Source organism: Tyto alba, unplaced genomic scaffold (assembly GCF_018691265.1).
Source record: "Tyto alba isolate M040663 unplaced genomic scaffold, T.alba_DEE_v4.0 Super-Scaffold_7, whole genome shotgun sequence".
Taxonomy (NCBI): domain Eukaryota; kingdom Metazoa; phylum Chordata; class Aves; order Strigiformes; family Tytonidae; genus Tyto; species Tyto alba.
Window position 1 is genome coordinate 15,873,964 of NW_024881328.1, and position 14,551 is coordinate 15,888,514.

The following is a 14,551-nucleotide window of genomic DNA, read 5'->3' on the forward strand; positions in this document are numbered from 1 at the left end:
CATACTAGTTTTGCAGGAGAATCACCAATAAAGCTAACATTTTAGAGCCTACAAATACTAATAACTCCTGAACCAGATTTCAATTTCTTAGCAGCAATCAAAATTGCAGTATGTTCAAAAGTAAAACATTGGCAACTGCCAAAGCAAGCCTACAATAAAAAATATGGTTATATTTTCACAGAGTACTCTAACAGTCATCATTATTATAATTCTCATAGACCACCTCTTATGAAAAAAACTATCTTAATTTTAACAGTTAGCAATTTCATTGGTCAGATAAGAAGATAATTAGCCTGTAGAGACTGAACTACCCTCTTCTGTAGATCCATACAGGTCTGGTCTTAAGGAAGAAGTGCAATTATGTTTAACAATCGTAATAAATAACACAACTGTGACCTGAACTCATGTTTCTTGCCTACAATATCCATTCACGTGCAACATCAGGTTGGGCAGTCATGCATAAATTCTGACTGAAGTAATTTCCCTTTAGCCAGCAGGCCTCCTGCTGAACATGATTCATCCCTGCTATCTGCGCTCATCAGCATGTGTAACTCACCTGCTGTTGGGATTAGGGTGTTATTTATACTCTGTCCTATGGAAATAAATAGGAAAAAAAAAAACAAAAAACAAAAAACAAAAAAAAAAAAAAACCAAAACAAAACAAAAGAAACAAACAAACAAAAAAACCCCATACATTTTAGGTTTGGGTTTCTCATGTATTAGGTGATATGCAGACATAAGATAAAGAAGCTAAGCTTTTTCCCAAATGAATTTGCAGTTTAAATGCCAGACAGGGCAGTAGATAAGGCAGGAAAGAGACGAATGGCAACAAGAAAGTGTCACATACAGCTTTTTAGTCCTTTCATAAAGATAAATAGAGACCTTTAGTTTCCAGGGCTGTCCATCTGTCATCTTTTGCCACTGTATTCATTGAAATATAATAGGTAATATTTTTTAAAATTCATGGATTCATATTTGTACCTCTGGATTGAACTCCACGGCTCTGATTAGTCTGCAGACTCAGCAATGAGCGCATGTCCTATTTTCTCTCTTTTTCAGGGGGAACAGCTTCCAGACAAAAGGGCTTTTTGGGATGCATTCGATCTCTGCATTTAAATGGACAGAAACTTGACCTTGAAGAGAGAGCTAAAATGACACCTGGTGTTAAACCTGGATGTCCAGGACATTGCAGCAGTTATGGTAACCTGTGCCATAATGGAGGCAAATGTGTGGAGAAGTATAATGGTTACTCCTGTGATTGTACCAACTCAGCTTATGAAGGACCTTTCTGCAAGGAAGGTAGGCAGCAAGCTTTGATCCTAAGTCCTTATCCATCTCTGAATTACAGCACAATTTCACCCACATCAGCTTGGTGTCCCCCACATTACAAGAAGATGTCCTAATATCAGCTGTCTCTTCATCATTATTGTTTATCTTAAACAGGCTATAATGCTTCCTTTTGTTGACTTCAGTGATAGAACTTAAAACAGTATTAGTTGTATTATTAAAGTAACCAACTACATCCCACTATGATTCCATTATTCGAATGCATATAACTTGGCCCATACATTAACAAACAGGGCTGAGATTTTTCATAACAGTTGTCTGAATGTTTAGTTTGCTTGTTTTCAAACCTCAATCAGCTTTGTGTACCTTAACCCTGAGAACTTTTCTTTACAGAGTTTTGGAACAATGCTATGACAAAAAGAGGTAGTCTTTTTTTTTCTTTTTTTTTTCTCTCCCATTCCTGTGACAACCCATCCAGACATTAAGAGATGTTAAAAATAAGTGTGAAGTATTCAGGAGAAAACCAATTTGCATGGTTCAGTTTCTGGTGAATGTGTCCTCACTGAATCTTTCTGGTGTCTCATGGTTTTCAACACCAGAAAAAGGAGCAAATAAAGAACATTCAATTTAGACAGCAGGCTCTTTGGGAGAGGAAGGAACTAGCAAAACTGCTGCTCGGTAACAGCAAGGTGCAATGTGAGTGTTTTAATTTCTATGGCTTTCCCTCACCTCACAAATGCGACAGGTTTACTAAGCGGGCCTCATCATCTGCTGGTGTAAATCAGCGTAGTTGTACTGCAGTCCACGGAACTACGCTCACTTATGTGAGCTGAGGATTTAGCACCGATGCCACAAGAGGTGTATCAAATAACCAGTGTCCTGTTAGGAGTTGCTGCTGTAGAGGTGGAGCTGCTTTATTGAAGAAAGTACTTGCAGTCAGTCTGTAGCTGAAGATATAACCATCCTGATTTTACTGTGTCTCACATTAGAAAAAAACTACCATTATCTCAAGGCCAGACTATGCTGTGTTTATTGAAAACACAAGCATGAGTTCTCAAGATCTGATTATGCACAGGTAGATGTTTCTCTTCTTTCGGAGCAACAAAACACAGCTTCCCTTACTGGCTGTGTTTGGGTCAGCGTGTTGCTTTAATAATGACTTTGTTTAAAAAGGAGACTGGAAAGGACAAATATATTGTGTTTGCTGTAGGGGGAAGACGGAGAATATTGCCTTACATGTCAGCTGTCAGAAGATGGTGAACCAAACATTTATTTGGCTGACAGACATTTTGGCCTGTTCCATCTTGTGGAGCTCTGATTCCAGCATTAAAATAATTGAATTTAGAGGCTTGTCCCCATACAGTGTCCCTCTATGGCAGACAAACAGATTGTAAGAAGGACACACTGCTTGTCCAAATTAAGGAATGGTGACATCATCTGGGTCTGGGGCATTTTACAGTGTTTTGCTTCTGAGGCAGTAGTCTCATGTTCCTGCCTGTCTGGGAAATCTGAAAATGCAGTAGCTGAAATTATTCCTTTGGTTTATATATGCTTTCAGAGGTTTCTGCATTATTTGAAGCCGGCACTTCCGTTACCTATATTTTCCAAGAACCTTATCCTGTCACAAAAAATGCAAGCACCTCAAGCTCTGCCATTTATGCGGATGCTGTCATGCCCAAAGAAAATATTGCATTTAGCTTTCTCACAGCACATACTCCAAGCCTTCTGCTGTACATCAACACTTACTTTCATGAATACTTGGCTGTGATTCTCTCCAAGAATGGTAAGTACTCTTGATTTGCTACCAGAGGGAGATCAGTGTAACTGTGTTAAGTTTTTTTGTGAGAATAGTATAGAATTCTGCACTGATTTAAGTTCATTTCTGTATCTGCGACTTTATCAACTTCATGGTATTCAATTCATGCAAGTGGCCATCACTCTTGTTTATGTCCCTTTATTTGGCATTCAGTGCTATACTTGCCTATTCAGTCTTTGAATAATCATGTTGTTGGGGCTTAAAATGTACTTTGACTTTCGTTTGGCAAGATTATACAGTAGCAATTCCTTACTATTTATTCCACACTGTGATCCATTAGGCCTCCAAGATAAGGAAAAGAGAAATACCATGAATGTACAAGAACACTTGGTGCAGAAATATTTTATCTTTTTATCTTTTGCATTCTGTCTTGGCACATGTATTACTCTTCACCGAGTTGTTTTAATGGAATATGGCCAGTACATCTGAATATTAAACCTAGAAAATGTCAAAAGTTTTCTAGGTTCACTGACCAAAACATGAGGTGTAAATTCATTTTCTATTAAAAGGTACATGGTGTGGGGTCTTCTTGAAAACATGTAAAGATTTTAGGGGTATAGGCTATATGTCTTATCACTAAGACTGGCTTCTCTATATGGGCTTTACAGTAGTTTATCTCCTGGTTATGTCATGTGCCTAACATTCAGGCTGGCATGGGATAAGTAACCAGATCCCTGTGAGGGGCGGCTGGACCCATCCTCCCTAAGTGAAGTCACAGCAGGGTGGTGGGACTATTGAGGAAAACCTCTCTCTCCTCTGCAGTCCAGTCCCAGATTTCCATCTCTGATTTGCTCTGAGGCAATTGTTTATGATTTTCAGGTATATGAATAATCCAGGTTATAGCTCCAGGGTGGCAGAGGTTACTCCTGCTGAAGTGAAACCTTGGAATCTGCTTCTCAGTTACACTTGGGTTTCTTGATGCCGCTCAGGCAATTGAAAATAGCCCTAAAGTGAATGAAAATGTAATATCCATCTAAATCACATTTACTGCTGCCAGAGTAGTGTAAAATGACCTTAGAAACATGAGTCAATTGACTTTTATTGATGAAACACAACTGTAAGTGAGATATAATTGTGAAGTTCTGGAAGGGGGGACTCTAATGGTGATCAGGGAAGGGGTTGGGATCAGGACACTGGAATCTCTTGTAGCAGCTCAGCAGGAGCAGAGACAAGTTTTGAATTTTGACAGCTGCACCATCTGCAGATCTCCACTTTGGTTCAGAGGCAGGGACTCTCAGTACTTCTGGAAAGTAGGTGGAGGAGCTCTCAGCACACTCAGGCAATTTAAACATCTGTGCTCAGATCTGTACCTCTATTTACCACCTTGTAAAATGGAGATAACAGTAGTTTAAAGGGTTGGTGAGATGTCAGCCTCCAGAACTCTGGACTATAAAATGTAGCACTATATGCAAGGAATTGTTAAAATAACGTGCTGACCTTGGTTAAATCCTGAAAGTCTCTTCCAGGGTTACTCTGTTCATGCTTCTGTGTCATTCTTTCAAGACAGTCATTTTAGTCATGTTTATTCTTTGCCTTTTGTTCCAAATGTAATAATTTTTAAAGTCTCAATATCCTCTTATTTTTTTGTCTTGTTGGAATTGAAATTATTCAAATGAAAATAATGTTCAGATATGTTTCTCTTTCTTCCTCCAAGAGGTTTATGCTTGCCATAAAGTTACTGGACTATGAATAACAATGTCCTTTGTAGCATTAAAAGTGAGTGTGATTCCTTCTCTCTTACTGGCTCATTTTCAAGAAATTTTGGTGACTCTGACAGTGTATAGTAGGACCTAAGCTGGTTTCTGCTGGATAACTGATTGGTTAAATAAAGGTTAGACTCTTGGTGGAATGGGCATGGGCATTCTCACTTCAGAGGTGAGCAGTAATATTCTTTGCCATAATCACAAGACCCTTTGCACTTGTTAAGAAACTCTATTGGAACAGTCTATGTATACTTTAATACTTCACCTTTTGTAAGTATTTTTCAAGCTACTACTCTTGTATCCTGTTATTCCTCTTTGCCTAGTTATTTTGTGGATAGTAGAAAATAATTAGTTAATAAAAGTGACAATGAGAAGAATGTTTCTCATAATTCAGACTTCCTATATTAAATATTTAACATAAAAGAACTGAAAGCATCTGCAGGGCTTATTTGTAGTTAGACTGTATTAAAAGGGGCTTATATGAAATTGAACTTGAATAGGCAACTATGGTCTAATCCAGTCAGGTGTGAAACGTTTCCTGTAAAATCATTTGGTTTCAGTAAAATTAATAAATAATCACATTTAACCCCAACACACTTCGCACTGTCAGTCTGTAAAGAAGGTCATATCATTAGAAGATACAGTATGTATTGATTGAGACACTAGAATTGTAGTAAAATGATTAACTTTAGCGTTACCCAACAGGCCAGTGTCAGTTCTGGGAAAGGAAATAAAACCTCTGCATGCCCACTCATGGCTTCACCTACCCAGATCAATGCTGCCCACACAGAAATCCCTTCCAGTGAGATGTTGGGTACCACCATATGTCAATGTAGAAGCTACAATTCTATACCTATACAGATGACCTCCTTCTATAGAGTGAGATGTTCAGTAGTGCTTAGCAGCTAATATTTCTAGAAAGAGTTCCCAACCAGACAACTTATCTATATCACAATGTGATTCTTACCTGTGGTCATCTGGCTGATGTCCTGCCAGCTTATGGGTAAGTTTTCGAAAGCTGATGTGTTTAAAGATGACTTCGGGATTCTTTCTGCCATTAGTTAATACTTACAATTCTAAATCATACATGTGCCTTTGAAAATTGTATGCAGTAATCTAGCATTGTCCTCTCTTCCCCAGTCTTACATATTGTACCCATGGATTTTTAAATTACACATGTAATATACATGTGTATGTATTGTTTATAGATGGACATGTATGCATGTATATAGATGGGTATGTATATGTGTTTATAAATGCATATGTATGTAAAGCTCACATATTCTCATTGATCCCACATCTAAAAGATTAGAAGTACTGTAAGAATTGGCAGTGCATTTTAATATCAGTGTTGTAGAAATTTCAAATTATAGTGCCCATTACTAAGCTACAGAAAATGGGTAAACATCTTTAATTAGCCTTTTCAGTGTGTCAGTCCACAGAAGTTATTCACATCATGGGCAGTTACTGCCAAGAAAAAAAATATTTTTTTCCTCTCCTATGCTAAATTTTCACTGTACATTCATTCATTTACAAGATTTCACCAAGTTACCAGTACCTTAGTATTATTATCGTTACCTTGATCCCTAAAGACAGTAATTGATGGGGGAGAATAGTGCTTCTCCTTTCACCTGTCTTCCCTCCCCCCTGTGAGTAATCAAATGTGATATGAATATGATGAAGTATATTGTCTAGAAAATGTTTTCCCAAGTCTTTGATTCTCAGTGTTGTTGGCTTTGTATGATTCCTAACCCAGAAAAACATCAGATAGCCAGCATCTAAGAAAAAAGATAGAATCTCAAACTGTCCTAGAGTGATTGAAAATTTATCTGTATTTATTATCTGATCTCATAAGAAACTAAACAATTTGAGTCCGTTTTTTCATTTATTTCTCTCCAGTACCTATTGCCATCACAGTGAGCTCTTCTCGATTTCTTTTGGAAAGCAAGACTCTGAAATTGCATAGGAAAGATTAAAGACAAGGAAAAAGGCAGAGTTGAAAACAAAATTACAAATAAAACCAGCTTGAGTAATTCTTCTGTTAGGTCTCTGATAACTCAGAATATAGTAGCAGGACCAAGATCAGATCCACTGCCCTGTCCTATAAGGTCTTGAAATCTGCTGATATTTGGAGTAAATAGGAAAAGAAACCAAAACCTGTAATAGAGGTGAGCTGAATTAACAATCTGAAAAAATAAAAACAAAACAAAACAAAACAAAAACTTCCTGTTGAAGTAATGTAAATTCTCATTATTGATTTTGCCTTGCAAGTCTGTTGAGATGCATCTTCAACAACTTTTCTCAAGCAAACCCAAAGCTGTTGTCATTCAGTAGTAAAGAAAGGCAAAAAATCTGGTTCACTCTTTGAGGCAAAGAATCTTTTGAATCTGTTCACACTGTGCACTCTGAAGTTCAGTGGGGCAGACCTAAAATAGTGAAAATAAGACTTATTGAAACACTGGGGTGGATTTAGAGGCTGATTTTGCTGGTTCTTTTGCTTTACCACCTTGCAGGCTTTAGTTTTGGGATGTGGGTACTACAGGACATAACTAACTGCTGCAGGAGGATCCTCTAGGCAATGCTATTGCTAGTGCAATTGTCTTAACTTTTGAGAACACCTTCTGGCTTTCAGACTTTCAACACCCATTGAACACCCTGCACAATTTATGTGACTAAAGTGGAAAATGGTGCCAAGGTTCAGGTGTAGTTATTTTTAACAGCATAGGAGCAGGAAAGTGAGTTGTGTTGGGAAGTGTGATAGCTTTGTTGAGGAGGCTAGTTTTCAAACAACTGTCTATGAGTAACAGAATTGTTCCCAGTCTAACTCTGGTTCATAGCCATTAAATGATTTCATATGGCAGATAGGACTATTATCTTTTAAATATAATTTCAAGAAATTGTTGCACTTGGTCCTGAAATCTTATGTTATTTATGGAGTAAGGGGCCAGTGAGAGTTTGATCAGGTATGGTGAATGTAAAAGAAATTTTCCCCAGTTGCCTGTAAGTGGGAGTCTGCCTGGGGCACCATGAGTAGAAAGGGTTGGGGTGGCAGGAGATCTCCTTGTCAGTTTCTTTATGTAAATAGAAAAACTCCTGTGGTTACAAACATCTCTGGTTCCTTGGATGATTCCCTGCTGTAAGCACACTTCACAGAAAATAAGAATGCTGATTAGTTTTCAGTTCAAATCCAACACTAAAGTTTTTGAGGGAAGAGGTGGACTTGGTGCCCAAAACCATTTGTTTGTTTGTTTGTTTGTTTTAGCATATGTCACTATCTAAGTGTGAAAAACTAACTTGAAAGGAGAAGCAGCCACAACATTCAGCTCTGGCAGATTTCTTTATCTGCTTTCCATGAGGAGAGAACTGAAAGATCTGTCTCATTAGCTGAATTCACGGTCATGTTTATACTTATGAAGATCATTTTGGGTCATGAGATGTTCTGGAGACCCACAAGGGAAAAACACGGGAACAAAAATTGGATTACATTGATCAGGAAAGGCTGAGCATGCAGTTAATAATTGATCTGTGCTCTGCATATATACAGACTGACTTTGAACTTACTGATATCTGGACTAAAACTTCAGACCACTGGCTGCAGATAATCATCTAGGAAGAAAACATACTTTCCCATTTGCTTGGAGGAGGTGTTTATCTCCTAGAAGACTTAAGCTCCTAGATCACATTTTACAGTTGAAAACTCATTTATATTGTTGGTTTTGTGTGCAGCTGTCCTGAAAAGGGTGGGGAGGAATGACAGGGTCACAAGCTCCTATGTTTAAATGGATGCTGTAGATGGATATATGGTGTTCAATAATTCTGAAATGATGGTCTTTTCAGACCCAATTTTCCTAAAACCTTTAGCCATGAGGATTGATAGTAGTAATTTTTCAGTTATTCTTAAGTTGTGAATTATCTGTGTTGTGTATATAGAGAGCTGTGTAGTGAGAGCTGTAGTCCAGCAGAACCTGTGGCTCAAGTGCTGCCTTGGGGCAGTGTAACTGTTTCCACACAACATAGATCCCAAGCTAATAATACTTGGAAGAGCCAGCCTGGGTCCAAGCAAACCTCGTTCTTTATCTTGCTTGTAATATTCCTATTAGCATGTTAATTTTTCCCATAACATACCAGTTATGCTGGCTGGATAATGAAAAGGTGACTTTGTCCTTCTCACATGATGAAATTGGGTGTTTATGCCTTAGTCTTTACAAGCAAGACTGGCCTTCGGGAATCTCACATCAAGACCAAAGGAAAAGTCTGGAGCAAAGATGTACACTTGGTGGAAGAGGATAAGATCAGGGAATGCTTAAGCAGACTGGGCATACATAAATCTTTAGGCCCTGTTAGGATGCACCCACGAGTGCTCAGAGAGTTGGCAGATGTCATTGAAAGGGCACTCAAGAGGCAATGGGCACAAACTGAAACACATAAAGTTTCATCTGCACATCAGGAGACTCTTACTGTGAGAGTGACTGGGCACTGACACATTTTGCCTAGAGAATTGTGGAGTCTCCATCCTTGGAGATATTCAAAAGCCATCTGGACATGGACCTGGGCAACTGGCTCTAAGTGTGCATGCTTGGATGAGAGCCAAGGGGTTGGACAACATGACCTCCAGAGGTCCCTTCCAACCTCAGCCATTCTGTGATTCTGTGAACAATTGCAGAAGTATACATTTGAAGGTAAAGTAATTAAAGTATATGTGTAAAAGCATGTATTTTGCTACAGAAATCATCACAATGATACCATTACATGGTTCTTGTGCTAGGTTTATAACTAAGTATATGTTTCATCCTTCCACTGATTTTCTCCATTAGATGACTTAATAATATGAGTCAGTTCTTTGTATGTCAATGGTTGTGGCTTGTTATGAAACTCAAATATTCGCCTTGAGAGTCTGCTATAATCAGGAGGTAATTGATTAAAGGATCCAAATTCTCCAGTCACAGAGGCTGGCATAACCTCTGAAACAGGCAGTGCTTGGATGGACTTACTGGTCAGAGGAGCAGACCGTTTTCCAGAGATTCATGACCAGCCAGGCAGTGTCTATAGAGCTCAACACAAATAAGGATCATTAACCTCAGAAAGCCATCAATACACAAAGTTCTGTGCTGTCTTTATTATGAGTTAAGAATGAAAAGGAAGTTTGAGAAGAGAAGCATATGATTATTTTTCTCTAGTTTTATTTAAAATATTATTGCTTGCTCTCCTGCTCCACAGACATCATGTAGTGCTCAAATTGATTGTTTCTTTTTTTTCTGTTCAGACCATCTTTTTCCATGTTCTCAATGCTGAACATTATGGTGATTTATTAGGTCAGCATGAAACAAGTCCTTGCTTGAGCAGGTATCTATACTGCCAAAACTGAAACAGAAATGGTTGAGTGATATTAGGGAAAGAATGGAAGCTATGAGCCAGGATCTCAGTGAGAGCAGGCTGGTATGAATTCCTCAGGGTACCACAACAGAGGATCTCAGTCTTTTTTGCCTGCAAGCTGTTTGCACAGAGTTAGTGATGATGCATAATTTGCAAAGCCAGGTTGAACTTTTAGAATAAAATTCATAGTGTGATACTTTTTATTTCATTCAGCGGGTAAAGAATAAAAACTCTTTCTGCCAGCCTGGCTGCTATACTAGTCTTAAATGAAAAGTAGAGTGTGAGATGAAAGCCTGGCAAGATTCTTCTGCACACAAAGGTGAGTAAACCATAGGGCCTACTGAATGTCTGACCATAAGAAGACTAATGGCATCTAGTGTGAGTTTAAAGACAGGAGGGGAGAGATCTGAGCATCAGATCCAATAGTATCATACAGGTAGTTTTTTTTAGTGAAGTGTCAAAGTGATTTTTAAAATTCCAAAGAATGTGTAGAATAGGTATTGGCTAAAATTTACCAGAATAAGTCTCACCATAAGAAAGCAGGTAATTTTAGGGAGATTTAACTGCATCTGATGCCCTCAGCTCTTTCCTTCATCTTTACATTCAGTCACCTTCAAGGAAAATAGATAATTAATGTGACAGCACTTTGTAAAAGAAACAGCAAACAGCTCCTTTACCAAAAGAAGTATCTAGGAATGGAGAGATAACAATAATGACTAATAGTATTTTTTTTTAATTGCTGCTCAGCCAGAAGTTTCATGTCATTTTCCAAAGGATGTTGCCATTCATCCATTTCACCAATGGAAAAACTGTGACACGAAAAAGGGAGATGATTTATCAGTAGTCATCAAACTGGTAAATCCCAAATTGTGGCAGTGCTCTGTACATCACCTCCAGGCTACATAAATACACCAGTGTGTATGCTTACCCATAAGATGAACTGGAGACATAGTGTTTAGTATTATCCCACATCCATGGGTTAGCCCTGTTCCCATTTTAGGGCCAGACACATCAGCACAGACATGGGGTGTTTTGTTTATATGCGTGTTCCCCTTAAAATCACTGGAATAAGCTCTGTGTTTAAACCACTCAATATGTGCATGATGAGCTCAATGACTGTGGTCCTCTGGGTCATCTTTTAGATTTGCAATATTTTCTAGCTTTGGAGCAAGAAGCATCTGCCAGGTCCTTTTTAATTGCTGGTCAGCCTGTGTTAAACCAACTGGCGGCTGGTGGGAATGAAATGTCTACAAAGGTTAAACACTTTTGTCAGTCATGTAAGGGAACTAGTTACATTTGTTGATGTTTAAGTGACATTCTCAATCTGGCTCCAGCTGCCTTAGCAGGTTTGCAAAGTGAACTGAGGTCATGGGCTTCCAGACAGCCTCCTTTAGGGGCTTTTGGGGCTGTGCTTTTTTCTAAGTTGAAGAAATGCAACATGAAAGTGATTTTTTTTTTTTTTTTTTTTTTTTTTTAATATAAAATGACCTGAATACAATCCTTAAGCCCTGAATGTCTCAACCATTGAGTGGGAGGCATTCAAATGAGCACCTATTTTTTTCACTACCATGAGAGATTACAAAAAATGGGGGGGGTGAATTTTATTTCTTTTTTAAAATCCCATGAAACAATGACATCTAAGCAAATGCAGTAGCTGAGTAATCATATCAGCAAGCATGTTCAACAGTTTCACCTCTTTGTTTTCTCCATGAGAAACAAATAGCAAGTCACCTCCTAAAAATGTACAAGTACTTTCTTAGTTAAACACTACTGGATGCTGAAGAGATGGGCCCTGTTCTTTCCAATCACCAGCGGCACTTCCACTGAAGAGTAAATTTACTGAGTAAATATCCCTGGGGAGAAGCTGCTAATTAAGGAGCAGGTTTCTTAGCCAGCTGCTCCTAACCAAGAAAACAGTGGTTCATTTTTAAATATCTAGGCTATGAGGAGGTACACTGTCATGCTGAAGCTGTGCAAGTTGCCAGAGAGATATTTTGTGGTAGAGACAACCAAAAACTTTCATGCGCTGTTCTGCGATCAGGAATGGACAAATATTTCCACCTTATGAGCTGCAAATATCTTTCTGTGCTAAATAATTTAGTTTGTTGTTTTGTTTTGGTTTTTTTTTTTTTTTTTTGTAACAGTCACATGAATAGCCTCACTAATATATTCCACCCTTTGTTTAATTGGTACCTTCCTTGATTATTTTCTCTTTAAGCTGTAGCTCGGGTGAGTGCTGAGAGTGGATGCAGTGGTATAGTTAACACTTTACAATCTGATGAGGGTGACTGTCAGTTTGAGACATCTGTAGGAGGTTCTGTTGGTCCTAAACTCCTTTGTTTCTGGGTGCCTCTGAGGCAATGGGACATGCATGGGTAGTCCAAGGACCTTTTCCTAACGCAGTGTTTCATTATTTTATACATGCATATTTCTCCCAAATCAGAGCTGTCAGCTGCCCTGATTTAAATGATTTTTCCTGTTGTTACATGATGTTGATAAAGTTGTACATTTTAAGTGTGCCACCCACATGTGCTCCCTGAACTAACGTCAGCTTCTGCAAGTGGTACAAGATGTTTTGCCAGCTGCTCCAGACAGTTTAAGTCATTAAAAAGTGCTATTGAAGTTGGCGGAGACTTTGGGTTCAATCTGGGCTCATTTAAAAACAGTTTCTGTAAATGAAGGTCCTGCAGAGAAGTCTCAAACTAAAAGGACATGTCATTCCCTTCCTTGCTGTTTGGTTCTTCAAGACTAAATGACACAAGACCTGTGGTCCTGGTGACATGTATGACAAGAACCTTGCTTACAGTTGGTGGATTTATAGACCAAATTCCTGGTATCCATTTTTTGTTGTTTTGTTTGTTTGTTTGTTTGTTTGTTTGTTTTTTTCAGAGCTGCTTTAACTGTTTTGCCAGATATCTAGTACTGGGTGAGGGCTTTCAAGCCAGGAAATCTTTTCCTGAGCTAGAATGCTCTCTGTAACATTTTCCCATACTCCCTTTTCCAGCTGATGATTTAAAAATTACTATTTGATTTTCAACACAAGCTTTTGGCAGTCCAGAATGAACGTATAGTTAGTGGGCACAGGACACAAAGCCACCACAGATGTTTTTGACATTCTACTCAGGCACTGATGTAGACACAGACAAAGAAGACAGCTCTCCTGTTGACATGTTCAATCAGAAAAAGTTTTGGACATAACATATGTAACATCATGACCAAGGTATTTCTTTACAGTGTTCAGTTTGGGAATATTTTTTTCTTCTTCTGGCTGAACAGTTAGAAATCTCTAACCAGCTTAATGTCGTTATTACCACTAGACTTAAGAGCTACTACTACATCTTTCATGTCCTCAGCAAAAAGATAGAAGCAGTTTGAAGGCACCAGACTATTCCTGTAGTTGCCTGGAGGTTGATTATGCTGACACTGATCATTAGTGTACTTCTAGCAAGTACTAACCCTGGCCTCCATCACCACTGAAGTACTGTGGGAGTGTTTTGTTTCAGAAAAGTCTTCTCCAACCTAGTCACCAGCATGGGATGGCATAAATACTGCCCTTTGGTCTCTATTTCCCAGAACTCCACTCTGCACAAGGGGACCCCAAGGAATCCTGTTAAAATAGCCCTGTAACTGTTTGATATCAGCAGAGAGATATCATTCAGCCCTACAGTCATGGATTACACTACTGCAGATTACAGATTGAAGGCCACAGTGATGTGTAGCAAGCCAGCCTTGATACTGGCAGTGGTCTCATCACAGTAGCATGGCAGCCCGTGTGGACTCATTTCCTTCAGAAGTGGCAAAAAGAGGACACGTGGCACCCTGTAGCACTGTAGCTAAACTATGCCTGCTCCCCTCTTGGGCTGTTCTGGAGCTAGCACAGCATATCTCCATGCTGATCTGCAGTCTGCAGAATTTGAAACTGAAAGGGATGACTGTAATAACCAAATGTGAATCTCCTCTTACTTAACACTGCTGGGGTAGTATGCCCAGTAAAATTTTCAGCCCAAGGCCAAAACCATGATACCTCTCCCTTTCCTTCCCTCATTCTTTTATGGACTTAATAGAAATTGCTTCTAGCAATTCCACATACATCGGAGAAGGAAGAAAACACAACAGGCAGTGCATTGCTTAAGCATTATGGCACTCCAGGTGTGCATGCTCAGACATAGGGAGCTGAAAAGAGGATGACAGGCATGACTGCAACAAGATTGCCAGAAATTACACTGCTCATGATTAGTGTGAATCCCTATTGTGAGACAAAAATGATGCAAAATAGAGACAGAATTGAGAATAGGAAGAATAGAGCTGGTTTATGCACAGATTTTTATTTGCAGTTAGTGACACTGGGCTGATATGATGGAGAAAGTCAGTG

The 14,551-nt window shown here is 38.8% G+C and overlaps 1 protein-coding gene across 1 annotated transcript in view; it reads left to right on the forward strand.

The window, feature by feature from the left end:
* Positions 1 to 14,551, forward strand: part of CNTNAP5 (contactin associated protein family member 5) — a 286,970-nt gene that overhangs the window by 250,863 nt on the left and 21,556 nt on the right. Inside the window, exons 18-19 of the mRNA XM_042784303.1 lie at positions 1,060 to 1,299; positions 2,846 to 3,070. Coding sequence (XP_042640237.1) covers positions 1,060 to 1,299; positions 2,846 to 3,070 — 465 coding nt within the window. The remainder of the gene's footprint in view (positions 1 to 1,059; positions 1,300 to 2,845; positions 3,071 to 14,551) is intronic.